The 24,312-nt window shown below is 37.0% G+C and overlaps 1 protein-coding gene across 7 annotated transcripts in view; it reads left to right on the forward strand.

The window, feature by feature from the left end:
* Positions 1-24,312, forward strand: part of MTMR1 (myotubularin related protein 1) — a 73,531-nt gene that overhangs the window by 32,707 nt on the left and 16,512 nt on the right. For all 7 annotated transcript variants that reach the window (XR_014020069.1, XM_081277601.1, XM_081277602.1 and 4 more), the window contains 8 exons: positions 9,636-9,730; positions 10,261-10,368; positions 13,448-13,549; positions 13,859-13,942; positions 15,106-15,255; positions 16,569-16,757; positions 22,051-22,236; positions 22,781-22,987. Coding sequence is in view for 6 of the 7 variants with exons in the window: in XM_081277601.1 (XP_081133727.1) it covers positions 9,636-9,730; positions 10,261-10,368; positions 13,448-13,549; positions 13,859-13,942; positions 15,106-15,255; positions 16,569-16,757; positions 22,051-22,236; positions 22,781-22,987 (1,121 nt within the window). In the remaining variant the exon portion in view is untranslated. The remainder of the gene's footprint in view (positions 1-9,635; positions 9,731-10,260; positions 10,369-13,447; positions 13,550-13,858; positions 13,943-15,105; positions 15,256-16,568; positions 16,758-22,050; positions 22,237-22,780; positions 22,988-24,312) is intronic.

The raw sequence follows: 24,312 nt of genomic DNA on the forward strand, positions 1-24,312 counted from the left end.
ATTTATACAAGAAATGCCGTTGGGATTTTGATTGGCATTGCATTAAACCTATAGAGAACTTTTGGTAATATCGCCATTTTGATGATGTTAGTTCTGCCTATCCATGAACAGGGTATATTTTTCCATCTTCTAAGATCTTCTTCTACTTCTCTCTTTAGGGTTCTGTAGTTTTCATTGTATAAATCTTTCACCTCTTTTGTTAGGTTGATTCCCAAGTATTTTATTTTATTTTTTTGAGGATATTGTGAATGGGGTGTTTTTCCTCATTTCCATTTTAGAAGTTTTGTCTCTGATATACAGAAATGCCTTTGATTTATGCGTGTTGATTTTATATCCTGCCACTTTGCTGAATTCATTTATTAGTTCTAGTAGTTTCTTTGTAGACCCTTTTGGGTCTTCTAGGTATAGAATCATGTCATCCGCAAATAGTGATAATTTAAGTTCTTCTTTTCCTATTTTTATGCCTTTAATTTCTTTCGTCTGTCTAATTGCTCTGGCCAGTGTTTCGAGAACTATATTGAATAGAAGTGGTGATAGAGGGCATCCTTGTCTTGTTCCAGTATTTAGAGGGAATGCCTTCAATTTTTCTCCATTCAGAATGATGCTAGCCTGAGGCTTAGCATAGATAGCTTTTACAATGTTGTGGTAGGTTCCTGTTATCCCTAGTTTTTCTAATATTTTGAACATAAAGGGATGCTGTACTTTGTCGAATGCTTTTTCTGCGTCTATCGAGGTGATCATATGGTTCTTATCTTTAAGTCTTGATGTGGTGAATAACATTTATTGATTTCCGTATATTGAACCATCCTTGCATCCCAGGGATGAATCCTATTTGATCATGGTGCATAATTTTTTTGATGTGTTTTTGTATCCGATTCGCTAGAATTTTATTGAGGATTTTTGCATCTAGGTTCTTTAGAGATATTGGTCTGTAGTTTTCTTTCTTTGAGGTGTCTTTGTCTGATTTCGGAATCAGGGTGATGTTGGCCTCATAGAGTGAATTTGGAAGAGCTCTCTCTTTTTCTATTTCCTGAAATAACTTGAAAAGTATTGGTATTAATTCTTCTTTAAAGGTTTTGTAAAACTCCGCTGTATACCCATCCAGTCCTGGGCTTTTTTTGGTTGGTAGTCTTTTGATTGCTTCTTCTCTTTCATCCATTGATATTGGTCTGCTCAAATTGTGTGTATCCTCCTGACTCAGTCTGGGCAAATCATATGACTTAAGAAATTTATTGATGTCTTCACTATCTTTTATTTTATTGTAATATAGGTTTTCAAAATAATTTCTAATTGTCTTCTGTATTTCTGTAGCATCTGTTGTGATATTGCCTTTTTCATCCCATATGTTAGTAATTTGAGTTCTCTCTCTTCTTCTCTTCGTTAGCATGGCTAAAGGTCTGTCAATCTTATTTATTTTTTCGAAGGACCAACTTTTAGTTTTGTCAATTTTTTCAATAGTTTCTTTTGTTTCAATTTTGTTGATTTCTGCTCTGATTTTAATTATTTCTTGCCTTCTGCTACATTTGCTGTTGTTTTGCTCTTCCTTTTCTAGGGCTTTGAGATGAAGTGTGAGCTCATTTATTTGTTGTTTTTTTCTTCTTTTGAGGAATGACCTCCAGGCAATGAATTTCCCTCTTAAAACTGCTTTCATTGTGTCCCATAGATTCTGATATGTTGTGTCTGTATTTTCATTTATCTCTAAGAATTTTTTGATTTCCTCCTTTATGTCTTCTGTAACCCATTGATCATTCAGTAACATATTGTTCATTTTCCATGTGATGTAGGATTTTTCCTTCCTTCTTTTATCATTGATTTCCAGTTTCATTCCATTATGATCAGATAAAATGCATGGTATTATCTCCACCCCTTTATATTTACTGAGGGTTGCCCTATGGCATAATATATGGTCTATTTTTGAGAAGGATCCATGTGCTGCTGAAAAAAAAGTATATCCACTTGATGATGGTTGATATATTCTATATATGTCAGTTAAGTCTAGGTTATTGATTGTGGTATTGAGTTCTATAGTTTCTTTATTCAACTTTTGTTTGGAAGATCTGTCCAATGGTGAGCGAGGTGTGTTGAAGTCACCCATAATTATTGTGTTGTGGTCTATTTGATTCTTGAACTTGAGGAGAGTTTGTTTTATGAACGTCGCGGCACCCTTATTTGGTGCATAAATATTGATAATTGTTATGTCTTATTGGTGAATGGTTCCTTTTAACAGTATATAATGTCCTTCCTTATCCCTTTTGATTAACTTAGTCCTGAAGTCGATTTTATTCGATATGAGGATGGCCACCCCTGCTTGCTTACGAGGACTGTCTGCGTGGTATATTTTTTCCCAACCTTTCACCTTCAGCCTGTGTATGTCTTTTCCAATCAGATGTGTCTCCTGGAGGCAGCATATTGTTGGATTTATTTTTTTAATCCATGTTACCAGCCTATGTTGCTTTATTGGAGAGTTTAAACCATTAACGTTTAGAGTTACTATTGATGTATGGTTTGTACTTCCAGCCATGTTTGATTATTTATTTTTTTTTAATTTGCTTTGTTTCTCCATGATTAGCTTTCCCCCCACCCTCTGTCTTTACTGAGGTACTTCCCACTGATGGTTTTGGTTATTGTTTTTCATTTCTTCCTCGTGTAGTGTTTTGCTCAAGATGCTTTGCAATGCTGGTTTTCTGGCTGCAAATTCTTTTAACTTTTGTTTATCATGAAAGATTTTTATTTCGTTGTCGTACCTGAAGCTTATTTTTGCTGGATACAAAATTCTTGGTTGGCATCCATTGTCTTTCAGTGTTTGAAATATGTTGTTCCAGGATCTTCTTGCTTTCAGCGTCTGTGATAAAAAATCCATTGTTAACCTTATTGGTTTACCCCTGAATGTAATCTCCCTCCTTTCTCTTGTAGCTTTTAATATTTTCTCTTTGTTCTGTATATTGGATATATTCATAACAATGTGTCTTGGCATTGGTCTACTGTGATTTTGTATGCTCGGTGTCCTGTATGCATCTACAATTTATACATCCGTTTCCTTTTTTATTTCTGGAAAGTTTTCTATAATTATTTCATTCAGCAGGTTGCTCATTCCCTTGGTTTGAACCTCTATACCTTCCTCTATCCTGATGACTCGTAAGTTTGGTTTTTTTATGTTATCCCATATCTCTTGGATGTTTTTCTCGTGATTTTTTTACCAGCTTTTCTGAGTTGGTTAGACTCTTTTCAAGATGATATATTTTGTCTTCATTATCTGACGTTCTGGCTTCTACTTGCTCCACTCTGTTAGTGATACTCTCATTTGAGTTTTTAACTTGGTTTATAGTTTCTTTCATTTCTAGAATTATTGTTTGATTTTTTTATAATCTCTGTCTCCTGATAAAGATGCTTATTTGCTTCTTTTATCTTTTTATGTAATTCATTTTCAATGTGTTCTTTCATTGTTTGAATTTGCTGTCTCATATCCTCTTTAAGATTCCATTCCATCTGTCTAAGGTATTCCTTGAGTTCTTTATTTGACCATTTTTTTCTGATGCCTCTAGGTCCTCCTGAATATTTAGGCTGTCCTGCATTGTTTGTACTCCTTTTCTTCCTTGCTTTTTTTTTTTTAAGAGAGAGTGAGAGAGGAGAGAGAGGGAGAGAGAGAGAGACAGAGAGAGAGAGAGAGAGAGAGAGAGAATTTTTAATACTTATTTTTTAGTTCTCGGCAGACACAACATCTTTGTTGGTATGTGGTGCTGAGGATCGAACCCGGGCCGCACGCATGCCAGGCGAGCGTGCTACCGCTTGAGCCACATCCCCAGCCCCTCTTCCTTGCTTTTTCATCCTGCTCATGTTACTTCTTGTTCTGTTTGACTGCTGAGTTACTGTTTACTCCTATAAATTTATTTGATGCTTGGGAGGAAAGGTATTAGAAGGGAAGGGAAGAAGTCACTAAAGAGAATGAGAGTAAACGGGTAGAATTCAAGGAAGGGGGAATAAGGACATTGAAAAGAAATGAAAAGACAAAAGAAAAAAATAGAAAATAAAAAAAGAAAAAAAAATTTAAATAATCAAAAAAAATAAAAATAAAAAATAAAAAATAATAAAAACATAAAAATAAATAAATAAAAATTTAAAAAATAAAAACAAATGAAAATTAAAAAAAACAAATAATAATTAAAAAATTTAATAAATGCAGTCTTAGAGTTTGATTAACTTCTCTTCCAGTAGGTGGAGCTGTGCCCACCGGGCCAAGCTTCTCCTCTGAATACGTGGGAACCAATCACTGTGCAGCAGCTCCTCCTCCCAGACTGGGCGGGTCTCCAATCCTGAGTGCCTAGGGCCTTTTCTTGTGTCTAGTCACTTCCCCAGTTTTCCTCAAGCCAGGCCCCACTCACTGGTGATGCTCACCACAATACTGGCTACACGCCAGGTCTGCTGCTCCCGGGAGCCCTATTTTCTTGAACGAGTGGGCACAGTCTCCCTGTTTGCCATTCCCTCAGACCCTAAGTTTGTGGAGCTTGGGGCTGAGAACCCTCAATGTATTTTGCTTGCCCTCCGGTAGCCACGCCCCCGGTAGCTGGTGCAAGAGACCTCAGTTGTCAGCACTGGTGGGAGCAGTAGCTGGGGGTTCCGCGCCGCGGGACCCACGCCACTCCTGATTCCCTCGGTCTGACTATCGTGCTCATGGGAGAGCTGGGAGGGGCCCTTAAGGTTTCCTCCGCTGTGTGGAGGGGGGGGCTAGGGGGTTACACATCTGTCGCCGCTGGTTTCAATGAAGTTATCTCCTCCGTTGCATTCTAGTGACACCAGTTCTTTGCCATGGTGGTATCCCATGCAAATAGCGACAGTTCATTCCCTTTGCCGGGTGACCAATGCAACGGGTGGGTCCTGACTGGATCTCCCAAGCCCCGTCTCAATCCTGTGGCCACTGCCTATGAAGCTCAGAAAGGCCGACCAGTTGTTTCAGCGGGATCATTTAGTGCTGAGTCACAGCGGTTTGTCTGCGAGAATTCAGCCGATCCAGGCTCGGTGTGTGTTCTGAGAGGCCCAGACTGTTCGCCCCAGATCCACGTCAGCTCAGCATTGCCTAGTGATCCTGAGCAAACAGCATTTAGACGGTTTAAGACTCCCTATGCCCGCGCAGCTGAAGAAGTTAGAGACTTGATCTCTCCAAGCCCGGTGCCATGTTGGATTCCTAAAAATTTTAATAAGTCAAATCCAACAATATATAAAAATGATACTACATAATAAGCAAGTAGATTTTATCCTGGGAATTCAAGGTAAATTTAATATTCAGAGATTAATTAATCCCCTAGTTAGAGGTTTATCAATTTTATTGATCTTCTCAAAGTATCAGCTTTTAGTTTCATTATTTTATTTTCTATTTCATTTAGTTCCACTCTGATCCTTAGTGTTTCCTGGGTTTAATTCTCTCTTCTTTTTTAGTTTCTTGAGGTAGGAGCTATGGTCATTGATTTGCGGCCTTTCTTATTTTCTAGTCTAGGTGTTCAGATTTTCTTTCAATTGCTTCTTTAGAAGTGGTATCTCACCAATTATGATGTTGTGCTTTCACTTTCATTCAATTGAAAATGCTAAAGTTTTCGTTTTGATTTCCTTTTTGAACCTTGGGTTATTCTGGAATGTGTTGGTCAATTCCCACATATTTGTGAATTTTTTCCAATTTCGTTTCTTCCATTTGTGTACAGAAAACATACTTTTAATTCCTTGAGTATTTTTATATTAATTAAACCAGAGACTCTGCATCTAATAGAAGAAAAAGTAGGCCCTAATCTTCATCATGTGGGATTAGGCCCCAACTTCCTTAATAAGACTCCTATAGCACAAGAATTAAAACCAAGAATCAATAAATGGGATGGAATCAAACTAAAAAGTTTCTTCTCAGCAAAAGAAATAATCTGTGAGGTGAACAGAGAGCCTACATCCTGGGAGCAAATTTTTACCCCTCACATATCAGAGAGAGTACTAATCTCTAGGATCTATAAAGAACTCAAAAAGCTAAGTACCAAAAAAACAAATAACCCAATCAACAAATGGGCCAAAGACCTGAACAGACACTTCTCAGAAGACAATGTACAATCAATCAACAAATATATGAAAAAATACTTATCATCTCTAGCAATCAGAGAAATGCAAATCAAAACTACTCTGATATCATCTCACTCCAGTCAGAATGGCAGCTATTATGAAGACAAACAACAATAAGTGTTGGAGAGATGTGGGAAAAAGATACACTCATACATTGTTTGTGGGACTGCAAATTGATACATCCAATATGGAAAGCAGTATGGAGATTCCTTGGAAATCCGGGAATGGAACCACCATTTGACCCAGCTATTCCTTTCCTTGGACTATACCCAAAGGACTTAAAAACTGTATACTACACGGACACAGCCACATCAGTGTTTATAGCAGCACAATTCACAATAGCTAAACCATGGAGCCAACCTAGAAGCCCTTCAGTGGATGAATGGATAAAAAAAATGTGACATATATATACACAATGGAATTTTACTCAGGAATAAAAGAGAATAAAATCATGGCATTTTCAGGTAAATGGATGGCGTTGGAGAAGTTAGCCAATCCAAAAAAAACAAATGCCGGATGTATTCTCTGATATAAGGAGACTGATTCATAGTGGGGTAGGGAGGGGGACCATGGGAGGATTAGATGAATTCTAGATAGGGAAGAGGGGTGGGAGGGGAAGGGAGGGGGCAGGGGATTAGCAAGGGTGGTGGAATGTGATGAACATCATTATCCATAGTACATGTATGAAGACTCAAATTGGGTGTCAACATACTTTATATATAAACAGAGATAAAAAAAATTGTGGTATGTATGTGTAATAAGAATTGTAATGCAAAAAAGTACACGTATAAAGGCATGAATTGGCGTGAACATACTCTACATACTCTATATACAAAGATATGAAAAATTGTACTCTATATGTGTAATAAGAATTGTAATGAATTCCATTGTCGTGTATTTAAAAAAATAAAATCAATATAACTAAAAAAGACATTTATATGGTCTTCATAAACAGTTTATATGTACTTAAAAAGAATGTGTGTTTTGCTGTTTTTTTACTGTTTATTTTTTAGTTGTAGATGGACACAATACCTGTATTTTATTTATTTATATGTGGTGCTGAGGATCAAACCCAGGGCCTCGCACATACTAGGCGAGCACTCTACCACTGAGCCACAACCCCAGCCCTATTTTAATGTTATTGATTAGTGTTCTATAAATGTTAGGTTAAGTTTGTTGATAGCATTGTTCAAGTCTTCTGTGCCCTTACTCATTTTTCATCTACTTCGCTCAATTATTGAGAGAGGGGTTTGAAATCTCACTATAATTGTGGATGTGTCTGTTTCTTGTGGCAGTTCTATCAGTTTTGCTGCATCCATTTTTAAGTTCTGTTAATAGGTGCATAAGTGTTTTGTAAGTATGTCCTTCTGATGCATTGACCCTATTATTAATATGACATTACCTTCTTTATTCCTAGTAATAGCTTTTGCTCTGAAATTTACTTTGTCTCATATTTTTATACACATGGTAGCTTTCTTTTATTTAGTATTATGATGTACCTATTTTCATCTGAATTTCAAACTATTTGTATTTTTATATTTCAAGTGATTTTCTTTTCAGTCACATGTAGTTAGGTCTTGCTTTTGTCTTCAGTCTGATAATCTTTGCCTTTTTTAATATTTATTTTTTAGGTGTAGATGGACACAACACAATGCCTTTATTTTTATGTGGTGCTGAGAATCGAACCCGGGTCTCGCCCATGCTAGGTGACTGAGCCACAATCCCAGCCCCAATCTTTGCCTTTTAATTGAGGTGTTTAGGCTATTTATACATTATATAACTATTAATATAAGGTCATTTACATATTGTATAATTATTAATATAATTAGCTTTAAATGCATAGTTTTGATGTTTGTTTTCTTTTGGTCCCATTCGTTCTGATTCCTTTTCCCTCTTTTATCATCTTTTAATTTAGTTGCATACTTTTTAAGGTTCTATTTTATCTCATTTGTTTGCATAGTAGCTATAACCCTTTTTGTTATTTTACTGGTTGCTTCACATCTTTAACTTACTATGGATGACTTCAAGTGATTTTAAATACCTCTTCATGGATAAGAGCCTTTCATTTGTCCCTTCCCCATCTTTATGCCATGATTGTCATTTATTTTTTCTTACTTATGTTATAAACACCTCAATACATTGTTTTATTTTTGTTTACCAGGAATTGAACCCAGGGATGCTTTAACACTAGGTGACATCCCTAGCCCTTTTTGTTTTGAGACAGGGTCTTACTTCTTAGATGCAGGACAGGCTGAACTATGTTATCTGCAGGGCAGGCTGAACAAATGTTAGCTGCAGGATAGCCCACACACTCAAACCCCCCTCTGTCTGGTCCTTTATCACCTGTTTGCGTCAAACCTGAACACTAAACCCCCCGCTCAAGGTTGAACACTCAACTCCCACTCAAGGCTGAACACTTAACCCCACCCTGTGTCAACAAGGCAGCTTGCAGAACCAGAGGCCCCATTAGATTTGGGCTATAAAACTCCCTCCTGCCGGGCCCCTCTCTCTCTTGCTCTCTTGCTCTGTCTCTCTCTCTCTTGCTCTCTCTTTCTTCTCTTTCTCTCTCTCTCTTTCTCTTTCTTTCTCTTCTCCTTTGTTGCACTGCTGCAGTAAAGATCTCTTGGTTGCTCCTAGTGTTATGGTCACTTTCCTTTCATCACTAAGTTGCTTAGGGCCTTGCTAAATTGATGGAGCTGGATTTGAACTTTTGATCCTCCTGCCTCAACCTCCCTTGTCACCAAGATTATAGGCATATACCACAGTGCTAGGTTAACTTTAGTACTTTCAATTGTTCCACTTAGTACATCTGTAGATATGTATATTCTTGTCAATCCGTTGGAATGATACTTTTGGTAAAATAATGATATAGGATCTTTATGGTAGATGTAGGCTTCTTAACACTCAAAGGAATTAAATGTTTTATACTTGATTGATAATAAAAAGAAAGTTAAAATTGATAAGGAAGCTGATAAGGATTTTGAAACAGGATTTTTTTTCTAGTGTCAAGACAGAACAGAACAGGGCCACATGCATGCTAAGCAAGTGCTCTACCACTGAGCTACACCCCCAGCCCCGAAACAAGTCTTTTTCTACTTCATTAAAGTGGCTGTAGTTTTGTAATTTGTAAAGTAGTTTGCCTTGGAATAGCATTAGGAGTTAGTATTTAACTTCCATTAGTTTTAAGTAGCAATAATTCATGAAAGGAAAGCCCAGTGTCTTCAGAGTTTAATGTTTTGAATATTAATTTATATCCCAGGAAAAATGTTGACTATCCGGAAAAAATGACAAAATGTAACTTATTATGAGTCCTTTACTTAAAATGTCATTAATTAACAAATCAGAGTTTTGTTTTAAACAATTGAACTTTATTAGAAGACTCTCCATCTATGACTTTATTTAAATTAATAATTGATATAATCCTAGGAATTTAAAATTCCTAGAAAATTAGAATAACATACCATGCATATTTTGGAAACTCATGCTAAGATTTATTGAAGCATAAGTCTATAGTAGTAGTTGCTACTTTCAGCTTTTTCTTTCAGTGAAAGACGTCATGTATATCTGCCCATTTATGGGAGCAGTGACTGGAACCCTGACAGTGACGGACTTTAAGATGTACTTCAAAAATGTAGAGAGGGTGAGTTTTTAATGTTTGTTTGTTTACTTATTTATTTTTTGTTGTACTGGGGATTGAACACTGGGCCTCAAACATGGCTAGGCAAGTGCTGTACCATTGAGCTCCATCCCTAGTCCAAGAGGGTGAGTTTTTAAAGTGTGTTTTATTTTTAAAAAATAATTCAGAACAATAAAAGAAGAAAATAAGCAGTCTTCTGAAATCCCATCACCCATAGATAACCAGAGGGTGAGGTATATTTTTTATTTTTTTTTTCATTTCAGAGGGGGAGTTTTAAGATATCACATTTGCAAAAAGACTTTGTATTTTGACCAAAAGGCTGTTAAAATACCACTTAAACCTGGAGGGGAAGTTTCACTGTAGTCTCAGTGGAAACCTCAGAAGGTATGCTATAAATCAGACTTCAATTTCTTAGCTGGAACAAAGAGTAAATGCAGGATAAACAAACTTGTTTCATAACCCTGCAAAGACTTAAGACATGAAAACTCAGGTGGCTGACCTTGACAGATATTCATCTTAATTTTTAAATGTAGGATCCACATTTTATCCTTGATGTTCCCCTTGGAGTGATCAGCAGAGTTGAGAAGATTGGTGTGCAGAGTCATGGGGACAATTCTTGTGGTATAGAGATCGTGTGCAAGGTAAACTGCAAACACAAGTGAAAACTAAAAGGGGGCAGTTGGCTCACAACTTTTTCTGACTCAGCCTTTGTGATCTTTGGTTAGTAAGAGTAATTTGCACTGTTAGTTTCCCAGATGTTTTCAGGGCAATTATCTCTTCAAATGTTATATCAAAAGATTTAAACTATTGTGTAACTCATCAAATTAATCCTTTTCTCTTAAAATATTTGTCTTCCTTTTTATATTGGTACTGGGCATCAAAAGGGTGCTCTATCATCAAGCTACATCCCTACCCCTTTTTATTATTTTTTATTTTGGGATAGGATCTCACTAAGTTGCCTAGGCTAGCCTCCAACTTGAGTCTTCCTGCCTCATCCTCCTGAGTATCTGGTGTGCACCAGCAAACCAGCCCTGTTGAAGTATTTATAGTTAATGTGACATATAACCTAAGTGCTGACATTATTTGTTACATATTAGAGAACGCAAGTGGAAAGCAGAGATCAATACTTTTTTTTCCTTATGTTTCTTTCTTTTCTTTCTTTCTTTTTTTTTTTTTTTTTTTTTGTACCAAGGACTGAACTGTAAGCTGTTCTCTCTCATTTGTCCTTCAGCCAGGAAAGCCAGGGGTTCAGGACAAAAGGTTCTGGTTTTTTTTTTCTTTTTTCATAGCATTTTATTTAGAGACAGGGTCTCACTAAGTTGCTTAGAACCTCATTAAGTTGCTGAGGCTGGCTTTGAACTTGTGATTCTACTGCCTCTGCCTCCGTAGCCAATGGGATTATAAGCATGCACCACCGTGCCTGGCTTGTTCATTGTTTTAAGACTACTCTTCAGAACACTGGATGGACAAAGACTTCCTAAAGAGTCAAAAGTGTTATGTAAATCATCTGATAAAAGTTTTTTTGGTGATGCTGGAATTTTCACCTTAAATCGCTTATTTTTTATTTATACCCTTCTTCCAATGAATTAAGTAGAATTGTGTGCCCTTAATAGATATGTTTTATTTCTAATGAGTTTACCTCATATAATACCAAAAACCTACCTAACGTACCAAGTGCCTGTAGAATTGTCAAGTTCCCTTCCAAATTATGTGTTTGGATTCCTGTCAATCTCTTTGCTTTGATCAAATTTCTGAGGACAGCTACCCCTGGTTGGCCTTAGACTGCAGTTAAATACAGTTATTCAAAGAGCCTTTTACTTTTCCAAATTGTGGATCTGCTGGCTTACTAGATACACATTAGTGACTACATGGCACATTGCACTTGTCCTTCTTAGACAGGGTTCCACATGTGAACAGTGACAAGCAGCTGCAGAACTTAAGTCAGAGGACTGAACTGGTTCTGCAATTTTGAAACCTGCCATTCCCCTTCTCATAACTCTCAAGTAGCTTCCCATTGTTCACAGGCTAGGGGAAACACCCCTTCTCAAGTCCCCACATGTCTGAATCTGATTCAGTTTCTTCTGCAGCTTCCTCTGGAGCCACCCTCCCTTCATCCTTGCCTCTCAGTCTTCTTGGCTTTCCTTTAGATGCTCATACTTGCCTTGTACCCATGTGCTTACATATACACCAAGATTGTTTTTGTTTTTTTGTGGTGCTGAGGACCGATCCCAGGGCTTCACACTTGGTAACATGCACCCTATCACTGAGATACACCCCCAACCCCACACCAGGAGCATTGCACATGTTCTTTTATAGCTTGGGATACTTTTCTTTCTGAGAACTCCCAAACAGCAAGTCAGCTCAGGTAGCTACCAAGGTGTGTGTGTGTGTGTGTGTGTGTGTGTGTGTGTGTGTGTGTGTCTCCAGTAGCTCAGAAATAGGGTGTGTCAGGAAATTATGCTGCTCTGGTAGGTGTCTTGTGACTATTTTACTAAGATATTTTTATGGCTGGGTGGACATTGGCTAACAGCTGATTTAAATGTTTTCTAACCTAAAAGCACTAAGGCCAGGCTCCTAGCCCTCTCACCTCACGTGTAAGGGCCATATAAAGTGTGGGATTTATTTTTAACCCATGGTACTAAATTTAAAAGTACAAAAACTATATAGCAAAAGTAAATCTTCCTCTCCCCAATATCCCTGTTCCACTCCCTGCCAGCACCCAATTTACCTATTCCTAAAGTACCTCTCTCTTCATAGATACCCTATGCACCTAAGCATGTATGTCTAGTCTTATTCTTTGAAAATACAAATTGTACTCTATTATATACAGTGTTCTCCTTTCTTTTACCCCTTACCAGTATACATTTGAACTTCTTTCTATTAGTATATACAGAGTTACTTCTTGATTTTCACAACTCTTTAGTGTCCGGTTAGCTGTTTATAGTTTATTTAACTACAGCCCCTGCTGATGGGTTATTCCCATGCTTTTGGTGTTATAAATAATGTACATAACTTCTTCATTTCCCAAATTGTGATTCCTTTGTTTGTGGTTACATTTATTTTCAAATATAATCTTTGAGAATGAGATTTTTTGTGTTTGACATAGACATAGTTTTAAAAATATTGTGAGGAAATGCCTAAAACATTGTCTGAGAAAAATGACAGCATCAGAGCTGGGCTTGGTGGGATTGTTCCCATTGACTTGTGCTTGGCCTTTGGCCATCAACTGGCATTGTGGGGAGGCATTTCAAGAAACTGTGAGCTGGAGAAATGGCATCATGTTGCTCTAAGTATGTCACTGTCTCTACATGATATTTTTAAAACTTTCTGTAAGTGCATAGGGGAAGCATCTAAGGCATTTTTTGTTTTATGGATGATATGAATTCTATAGATTTTTTTTTCAGTGGCTTATAATGCACAACTAATTCCATGGCACAGCTTATTCAGTAACTTCACAGTACTTGATGGCACAGCTTTTGTGTACAAACCTTATTCTGTTACATCTGATGACTCCCTATATAGTACATCCCCTGTGTTATCATTTCCTTAATTATTTTATCTCATTGGAAGTGCTTTTGTTAAATTTTTCTTGATAGTTGTAGAAAGTAGAAAATGGGAGATGAATAAAATATTTTATTTATCAGTATAGGCATGGTATCTGCTTCATAGAAGTTCAGTAAATATTGAGTAACTTGAGTTCTATTTTTTTTTTAAAACCAGGATATGAGGAACTTGCGACTTGCTTATAAACAGGAGGAACAGCGTAAACTTGGAATATTTGAAAACCTCAACAAACATGCATTTCCTCTTTCCAATGGGCAGGTAAGTTCACCAAAGGAAACCTTTTCTGCAAGCAATTGTGATGGTCTAATAATTTTGTGCTTATTTATTCTGTTTTCTGGAGGTTTCCTTCATTTCTTTTTTCTTCTATTGATAAATAATATTAGAACATTTGGATGTTGTCAGTTCTCTGTAATGATTGAGACACTACCAATTTGTTAGTTCAAAATTTGAAGTTATAATAGGAGTATTAATACATTCAGCTCATGTCAGAATGAAAAGTTTTAATAATGGGTATATGATGTAAAAATATATATATACTGACATCTGTTTTGTGTTTTTTGTATCTAGGCACTATTTGCATTCAGTTATAAAGAAAAATTTCCAATTAATGGCTGGAAAGTTTATGATCCAGTATCTGAATATAAGAGACAGGTAAAGGATATTGCTTATCAGACTGAAAATAAATAAGTTGAACATCTTTTTCTCTTCTAAAAGGTTAGAAATGTGGTAGAGGAAAAGAAACTTTCCAGTAAGTTGTACATAGGCACAACTTCTCTATCTTATGGGTTCTCCATCTCTTGGGGTGCCTCTTCTCCTATGCCAAACTTTTGACTCTGTCACTGATTGTTCATCCTTTGCCAGAGGGTGTGTAAAGGGTCAAGAATGGAGGTTTATAGACAGTCATCATTACCCTAGTTACATGTATGGTTTCACAAATGGTGTGACCCTACTTTGGGTACAACCAGAGAAGTGAAAAATTCTGCTCCATTTGTGTACATGACAGCATTCTGCTGTCATGTATAACTGATTAGAACAAATAAGTAAATAATTTAAAAATTAAAGAAAAAGAATGGGGGTTTAAAAGACAGATCTTCCAGGTGGTTTTTATTAGATGGCCTAATAAAGAGTTGATGACTACAAATCCAAACCACTTAATTAAGTTCAATTTGTGGTATATGGCAATACTGCATCTGTCTGAGGTGGTGCTACTGAGTTTGGGAGCTCCGTAGTACATTGTCAGCTCCAAGTTATCTCCAGTATAATCTTATTTTCATGATATTTTATGTTTGTCTATACCTTTTATTTGATGTAATGTTTTGTATTACTTATTTCCAACATTTATTGTTATGTATATAAGGTACTTTTTAGTGTATTTTTAGAAACAACACTAAGCTTATTGTTTATAGAAAACAGGACAAGAAATATATAGAACTGGAATTCTAGTGTACACTTTTATACTTGTAATATTTGTATGATTTTGAAAACCTTATGTTTCATTAGATTTTTAGAATATCTAGGAAATAGGTTATACCAGATTTTATACACACACATGCACACACACACATACATACATACATATATATATATATATATATATATACTCATATATATATAATACATATATATATTATACAAGTGTATACATATGTGTATATACACATGTATGAATTTGTAAGTAACAATAAACAAGGTATAAATGATTTTTTGTTGAAAATAAGAAACAAAAAAAAAAGAAAAGAAACAGATGTGATTAATGATTAGTAATTTTTCAAAGTGGAAAATTATGTTTTTCCCTTTTTCTTAACACCCTTCAGGGCTTGCCAAATGAGAGTTGGAAAATATCCAAAATAAACAATAATTATGAGTTCTGTGACACCTACCCTGCCATCATTGTTGTGCCAACTAGTGTAAAAGATGATGACCTTTCAAAAGTGGCAGCCTTTCGAGCAAAAGGCAGAGTCCCTGTAAGTAATGAAGATTGTCATTCAGATGGAAACATATGCTGTGTTAGATCAAATATGGGAAGATGCAAGACAGAAAACAATCTAGCCACGTGGACAGTAGGCGAAAAAAAAAGCTTAAAAATGAACATATCTTTGGTTCTCAAGAAATATCTAATGGGGTTGGGGATGTGGCTCAAGTGATAACGTGCTTGCCTGGCATGCATGAGGCACTGGGTTCAATCCTCAGCACCACATAAAAATAAAATAAAGATATTGTGCCCACCTTAAAAAAAAACTTTTAAAAAAGTAAATAAAAAAAGAAATACCTAATGATATAAACATTCTTTTTGCTGCATCTCCCCTTTGTATGATTTCCCGATTCTAAGTGCAAGGGTAACTTAAATTATGCTCTCCAAATATAGAGGAGAATAACAAAGACACAGCAAGAAAGAACATGATGTTGCATTAACAGTTCACATCACGGGTTTCACGAAAATGTCCTGGAAAAGTTACTTTCTTTCTTCATGCTGAGTGGAATGCTGTAGCTGCATGGGAAGAACACTGTTACAGAAACAATTGCAGCCAGCAGGGAGTGATGGTTTTACCCTGGAGTTTCTATCTGTTATAATTCTGAGTTACTTGGCCATTGAAGGAAAATGGAAGGTTTGGTGGCAGAGTTTAAAATTTTTTAAGAGACTGTGTTTACTTTGTCTTCACCCTGCCACATATGTTATTGTGGAGATACAATGATTATTTTTTTAATTAGGAGAAAAGAGTAAACTAGTCAATTAAATAGGTTTGGGGCTATATTTCAGTAATAGTTAGACTTAGGTTTTGTTTTTTTGTTTTTTTAGAATCATAGAATTTTTGAGGTGAAGGGAGATTTTTTAGAGCTCATCTAGTCAGATGAGTTACAACCTGGGCAGAACAGTGGGTCCTTTGGCCACTGTACTGCTCTCTCAGCTCTGATGAGCCAGCCTCCCACCTCACAAATCCTACTTTCTAGAAGATCTGTTGACTTCCACCTTAAAGAAGTAGCCACCTGCCCTCAGTAGCTGAGTATGTTGTGCCTTTGGTACATGAGTAGCTACCATGTGCTAGGCTGATGCGCATGAGGCTCTGGGGATAGATGTGGCCAACTGTCTGGCTTAGGAGAAACACATATTGAACAAGCTGCTGCACACCCTGCCACATGGTTATCCACTGTGACATGAAGGAAAATAAAATGTGTTTGGAGAGGAAAATTTTAGGGAGAGATTGTGCTTTTTGTCCCAAGTAATTAGAGAATATATTGCTTTAGGAACTGTACTAATATTTTTGCTTAAAAACACTAGGTGTTGTCATGGATTCATCCGGAGAGTCAGGCAACAATTACCCGTTGCAGCCAGCCACTGGTGGGTCCCAATGATAAACGCTGCAAAGAGGATGAAAAATACTTGCAAACAATAATGGATGCTAATGCACAGTCCCACAAACTTATTATCTTTGATGCCCGACAAAACAGTGTTGCTGATACCAACAAGGTACATGCTTTGTTTTTTTTTAATTTTTAAAAATTATTTTTAGATATACATGAGAGTAGAGTGTATTTTGACATATTATACATACATGGAGTATAATCTATTCTAATTAGGAACCCATTTTTGTGGTTGTACATGATGTGGTGTTTTACTGGTTGTGTATTCATATATGAACATAGGAAAGTTATGTCCAATGCATTCTGTCTTTCCTATTCCCATCTCAACTCCCTTTCCTCCATTCCCCTTTGTCTAATATACTGAACTTCTATTCTCCCTTCCCCTCCCTTATTGTGTATTAGCATCCACATGTCAGAGAGAATATTTGGTCTTTGGTTTTTTGGGATTGGCTTATTTCATGTATCATGATAGTCTCCAGATCCATCATTTACCAGCACAAATCATAAAGTTATTATTTTTAATGGCTGATTAATGAACCATTGTGTATATATACCATATTTTCTTTATCCATTCATCTCTTGAAGGGCACCTAGGTTGGTTCCATAACTTAGCTATTGTGAATTGAGCTGCTATAAACACTGATTGTGGCTATGTCACTGTAGTATGTTAATTTTAAATCCTTTGGGTATATACCAAGGAGTGGGATAACTGGGTCAAATGGTGGTTCCATTCCATGTTTTTTAAGGAATCTCCATACTGCTTTCCATAGTGGTTACACCAGTTTGCATTCTCACCAGCAATGTATGAGTGTACCTTTTCCCCCACATCCTTGCCAACATTTATTATTGCTTGTATTCTTGATAATTGCCATTCTGACTAGAGTAAGAAAAAAATCTCAGTGTTGTTTTAATTTGCATTTCTCTAATTGCTAGAAAGGTTAAATTTTTTGCATATATTTGTTGAACATTCATATTTCTTCTTCTGTGAAGTATCTATTCAGTTCCTTTGCCCACTTATTGATTGAGTTATTTGTTTTTTTGACGGTGGTGGTGGTGGTGGTGGTGGTGATGTTAAGTTTTTTTGAGTTCTTTATATATCCTGGAGATTAATGCTGTATATGAGGTGTGGGTGGCAAAGATTTTCTCCCATTCTGTAGGCTGTCTCTTAACATTCTTTTTTTTTCTAATTTTTTTAGTTATATATACATTGACACAATATCTTTATTTTGTTTATTTATTTTTATGTGGTGCAGAGGATCAAACCTAGTGCCTCACATGTACAAGGCGAGCATTCTGCCACTGAACCCCAACCCCAGCCCCTCTCTTCACATTCTTGATTGATTCCTTTGCTATGAAGAGACTTTTTTAGTTTGATACCATCCCATTTATTGATTCTTGATTTTACTTCTTGCATTTAGGAGTCTTGTTGAGGAAGTTGGCTTCTAAGCACACATGATAGAGAGTTTGGCCTAAATTTTCTTCTAGTAGACACAGGGTCTCTGGTCTAATGCCTAAGTCCTTGACGCACTTTGAGTTGAGTTTTGTGCAGGGTGAGAGAGAGGGGTTTTAGTTTCATTTCGCTGCATATGGATTTCCAGTTCTCCCAGCATCATTTGTTGAAGAGGTTATCTTCTCCAATGTATGTTTTTGATGCCTTTGTCTAGTATGAGATAACTGTATTTCTGTGGGTTTATTTCTGTGTCTTCTATTCTGTACCATTGGTCTTCATGTCTGTTTTGGTGACAATACCATGCTGGTTTTTTTTTTTTTTTTTTTTTTTAAGAGAGAGTGAGAGAGGAGAGTGAGAGAGAGAGAGAGAATTTTTTAATATTTATTTTTTAGTTCTCGGCGGACACAACATCTTTGTTGGTATGTGGTGCTGAGGATCGAACCCGGGCCGCACGCATGCCAGGCGAGCGCGCTACCACTTGAGCCACATCCCCAGCCCCTTTTTTTGTTGTTGTTGTTGTTGTTGTTACTGTAGCTTGTAGTAGGGTCTGGCATTTGATGTCTTCTGCTTTGCTTTTCTCACTAAGGATTGCTTTGGGTATTCTGGGCCTCTTATTTTTCTAAATGAATTTTATAACTGCTTTCTCTATTTTTATGGAGAATGTCATTTTGGGGGCTGGGCTTGTAGCTCAGGTGGTACAGCATTTGCCTTGCATGTGTGAGGCACTGGGTTTGATCCTCAGCACCACATAAAAACAAATAAATAAAATAAAGGTATTTTGTCTGTCTACAACTAAAAAAATAATTTAAAAAAAGAGTGGATGTTTTTTAAAAAAAGATGTCATTGGAGTTTTAATAGGAATCGCATTAAACCTGTATAGTGCTCTCTGTAGTATGGCCATTTTAACAATATTAATCCTGCCTGTCTGGTAACATGGGAGATCTTTCCATCTTCTAAGGTCTTCTTCGATTTCTTTCTTTAGTGTTCTGAAGTTTTCATTGTAGAAGTTCTTCACATCTTTTGTTAGATTGATTCCCAAGTATTTTTTAAGGCTATTGTGAATAGGATAGTTTTCTTAATTTCATGGAGGTGATTTTCTCAATATCTAATAGGCACTTCATTGTCTTCTATCCTGTTCAGAAGAAATAAAAGCAGGACACCAAAATGCATGTCTACAATGATTTTAACCATAGCAGTGTATGTGTCTAGGAAACACACAGGATATTCATTTGTTGAAGTCCCCATCAACTCTTCTACATATATGATTATGTCATGTGCAAATAGAGAGTTTGACTATGTCTTTCCTGGTATTGTATTTCATAGCTACTTGCCTGATTCCCTATAAAAAACCTGTAGCACAATGTTGAATCTCAGGTAAAAGCAGGCATCCTTGTCTGGTTCCTAAACTTTTTTTTTTTTATATATATATAGTTGTAGATGGACAGAATCCCTTTATTTACTTTTATGTGGTGCTAAGGATTGAACCCAGTACCTCACACATGCTAGGCAAGCACTCTGCCACTGAGCCTTAGCCCTGGTTCCTAATCTTAGGGGAAAGTATTCCATTTTTCACCATTAGGTATGATATGAGCTATGGGTTTTCATACATGTCCTTTATCAAAGTAAAGGAAGTTTACCTCCTTTCCTAGATTGTTGAATGTATTTATCTTGAAAAGATGTTTGATTTTGTCAAATCCTTTTTCTGAACTGAGATGTTCATGTAGTTGTTTCCCCCTTCATTCTGTTAATGTGCTGCATTTCATTGATTTTTGTATGTTGAACCCCTCTAATGGATCTAGTAATGTCCCCCCCAAATTTGTGTCTACCTGGAACCTCAGAATATGAACTTATTTAGAAATTGGGCCTTTGTAGATGTAATCAGTTAGGATGAAGTCTTAAGTAATTAGAATAGGCCCTGAATTCAATGACCAGTGTCCCTATAATAAGGTCATATAGAAATAGATGCAGAAAGAGGGAAGATAGCAAAAAGTCTCACCCACCTCCAGTGTCTTCTTCCCAGTAGAGTCAGTGATTCCTCTGTTGTCTGACCCTCTTCATGCTTGGCACTGAGTCCCAGCATGGTCTCTGGTCTCATTGTTCACCATTCTTGCTGCTGCCCTAGATTTCTGTCTGCTGAATTTCTTATGTCCCTCTCAGGAAGCTGTGTCACTGTCAGTCTCCATGGCCCCTTAACCTTGGATGTTCTTGCCCATTTCTCACCAAGTTGTGCTTTCTTCCCTCCGGTGGAACAGGCCTGGCCAGTGTTCCTGGTGTCCCCTGGGTTCTCCCAGAGCAGAAGACCTATAGCCCTGTGCTACCCTTTACCCTGTTCTTCCCGGTCCACCCCAGATTTGGGGGACCTGAAAGACCAGGGTCTCTACTTGTTTATCATTGTTGCTCCAGGAATGGGCATTCATATTTACTTGGTAAATGATTGGAAACTGAATGAAGAGTGTGGTCTTTGGGTCACAGACATGTTTACCTTTGTTTATTTTATTGAGATAAATGTCAGATAACATAAAACTTACCATTTTAGCCATTCCATAGTTTACAGTTCAGTGACTCCTAGTACATTCATAGTGTTGTGCAATTAGCACTACTGTCTAACTCCTGACCCTTCTTACCACCCCATATACAAACCCCATCCATTGTAGCAGTCAATTCCCATTCCCTTCTCCCAGCCCCTGGGACCCACTAGTCTTATTCCTATGGGGTCCCTGTTCTGGACACTTCATATAAATGAAATCATACAATATTAAATCCCTGTATTCTTTTACTTCGTTTTCAAGGTTCATCCACATTTTAACATTAGTACCCTATTCCTTTTTATGGTCAAATAATATTCAATTGTATAGATAAACCACATTTTTTTATCCAGCTATCTGATGATGATGGACATCTGGATAGTTTCTCCCTTTTGGCTATTGTGAATAGTACTGTTGTGAATGTTTTTGTACAAATTTTTGTTTGAATACCTTTTCTGAATTCTGTGGGATATATGTACACAAGTGTAATGGCTGGATCATATTGCAATTTTATGTTTAACTTCTTGAGTAACCACCAGGAAGTGGGCTGTATCCTCCTTTTTTGTTACATCTGTATTTTGTTTTAGTTAAATTGCTTAGATAAATGTTATGGTTTGTCTTTTGATCGCCAAATTATTTTATTGCAGAAATTTTGTAGCAGTGCAACTTTTTTCTATTCAGATAGATAGCACTAACAGTAGATACCTTTTTAGTTTGTTTTCAGTTTCTTGAAGGAATTTTTTTAATTGGTTCTTTTTAGTTATACATAAAGAATACCTTTTTAAACCTAATTCTTAAGTAAGAACCCGTTTTTTATATTTTAAAAATTTTTAATAGATGAAGGATTGTTATGACTTTAATTATATACCTATAAAAAGATATGAAGTCCTAACTCCTAATACATACAAATGTGACCTTATTTCAAAATAGGGTTCTTACATGTATAATTAAGATGAGGTCATATTGTATTGAGGTGGGCCCTAATTTTATACAAAGGGTATTTTTTTTATAAGAAGAGAGAAGAAGCAGAGATGCAAAGGGGAAAAGGTCAAGTGAAGATGAAAGCAGAGATTAAAGTGATGTCTCTACAAACCAGGAATGCCTGAGGCTTCTGCCAGGAGCTGGACAAGCAAGCCCAAGGAAGGATCCTCCCCAAGAGGCTTTTGAGGGAACCTGACCCTGCCAACACCTTAATTTCAGACTTTCAGCTTTCAGAATTGTGAGATGATACATTTTTTTTTTTTATTTTGAGTTACTCAGTTTGTGGTACTTTGTTCTGGCAACTCCAGGACACTCAGATAAGTATATACAAGGTTTATCAATGGATGTATTTGTTACTTCTTTAGTGGTCTGTATCTGGTAGCACTAGAAACAATAGAAAAGTTAATTCCAGATAAATGGTATATATCTTTTGTTTTTCACAGGCAAAGGGTGGAGGATATGAAAGTGAAAGTGCTTACCCTAATGCCGAGCTTGTATTCTTGGAGATCCACAATATTCATGTGATGAGAGAGTCACTACGGAAATTAAAAGAGATCGTGTACCCTTCCATTGATGAGGCACGGTGGCTATCCAACGTGGATGGGACACATTGGCTGGAATATATAAGGGTAAAGAGGTCTAGTCAAATGCTTTCCATTTAAGATTTCACTCCATCAGTGCCATAAATTTCCCCATCTCCAAGTGGGTTTTGGTATCACAAATAAGTACATCTTTGCTTTGTTTATGAGCTTTCTTGGTTTCCTTAGGCAGCATCCTGACTATGGTCTTTGTAGAGGGCTTTCGTGACAATCAAAAGGGGTTAAGGCTTGCCTCAAGTCAGGTTGTAAAAGAACTTTGTGACTCTTTAGAAAAGGACCTGAATTACTGCTGTAGTTTTTCTTTGTATACTTTTTTTTAAATGTTGTTAAAATTTCCTGGTGATTCTTAATTGACTGCATGGCAGTCTTCTGTGTATGTATGTGTGTGTGGTTCTGGGGATGGAAGCCAGGGCCTCCTGTATGCTAGGCAAGTGTTCTGCCACTGAGCTCCAGCCTTCAGCCCCTTCATGGCATTCTTGTTTGGTTTATTGACCAGAACTTCCAAAGTTCTAATTATTTTATGCACTAATTGAAATTCAGTGTAGTTTTGTCTGATATATCTCCTTTTCTGAAGATGCTTCTTGCTGGGGCAGTAAGAATTGCTGATAAAATTGAATCTGGGAAAACCTCTGTGGTGGTACACTGCAGCGATGGTTGGGACCGAACAGCCCAGCTCACATCTTTGGCAATGCTGATGTTGGACAGTTATTACAGGACCATTAAAGGATTCGAAACTCTCATAGAAAAGGAGTGGATAAGCTTTGGACATAGGTTCGCACTGGTAAGTTGAGATGATGAGGTCTGTGGTTGAATGTTTTGCTTTGTCACATGTATGTACCTGCCATGTGTAGCATATACAGACATGTGTGCACACACTTGCATGCAGACTTTCACCTCTGTATCAAACCTGAATTGCCATAATAGAATACCATGGACCTCAACATTGTATGGCAGGGCTTTTTTGTGTACATGTATGCCTTTTTATTAAAAATGAGGTAGAATTCATATAACATAGAATTAATCATTTTTAAGTGCTCCATTCAGTGTCCTAGATGACCTTCATAATGTTGTGTAACCATCACCTCTGTTTAGTCCCAAACTATTCATTATCCCAAATGGAAACTCTATACATACCTTAAGCATTCAGCTTCCATTTTCCCCTCCCTTCATCCCCTGACAACCATTGCTCTGCTTTCTGTCTCTGTGAATTTTCCTATTCTAGGTACCTCATATAAGAGGAATTATACAATATTTACTTTCCCTTGATGGCTTTATTTCACTAAGCATGATGTTTCAAGGTTGATATATATTATAACAAATATCAAATTTTCTTTCTTTTTTATGGTTAATGATATTCCCTTGTATATATATGCCATGTTTTGTTTTTCCATAATCTGTAGATGAACACTTAGGCTCTGTCCACTTTTTGCTGTGAACATGGATGTACAAGTTTTTGCCATAATGAAGTGCCAATGACTGGGCAACTTAAAACAACAGAAATGTATTTTCTCACAGTTGTAAAGGATGGAACTCCAAAATCAAGTTGTCAGCAGGGCAACTTAGTTTCTCCTGAGCCTCTGTCCTTGGCTTACAGATGGCTGCCCTCTTGCTGCCTCTTCACATACTCGTACCTATGTGCATGTGTCCCTGGTGTTTCTCTGTGTGTCCAAATTTTCTCATGTCATAAGGGTACCAGTCATATTGGGTTAGGAGCCACTCTAATGGCCTCATTATAACTTCATCTCCTTAAAGGTCCTATCTCCAAATCCCATAATATTTGGAGATACTAGGGGTTAGGACTTCAATTTGCAAAGTACATAACTCACCCCAAAGCAACCTGCTTTCTTTTTTTTTTTAAAGAGAGAGGAGAGAGAGAGAGAGAATTTTTTTAATATTTATTTTTTACTTCTCGGCAGACACAACATCTTTGTTGTTATGTGGTGCTGAGGATCGAACCCGGGTCGCACGCATGCCAGGCGAGCGCGCTACCGCTTGAGCCACATCCCCAGCCCATGCAACCTGCTTTCAATTTGGGGAACATATCCCCAGGAGTGAAATTGCTGGGTCACCTGGCATGGCATTTTGTGGCTGCCATTTGTGTTTTTA

This window comes from Spermophilus citellus (genome assembly GCF_964194105.1).
Source record: "Spermophilus citellus genome assembly, chromosome: X".
Classification (NCBI taxonomy): domain Eukaryota; kingdom Metazoa; phylum Chordata; class Mammalia; order Rodentia; family Sciuridae; genus Spermophilus; species Spermophilus citellus.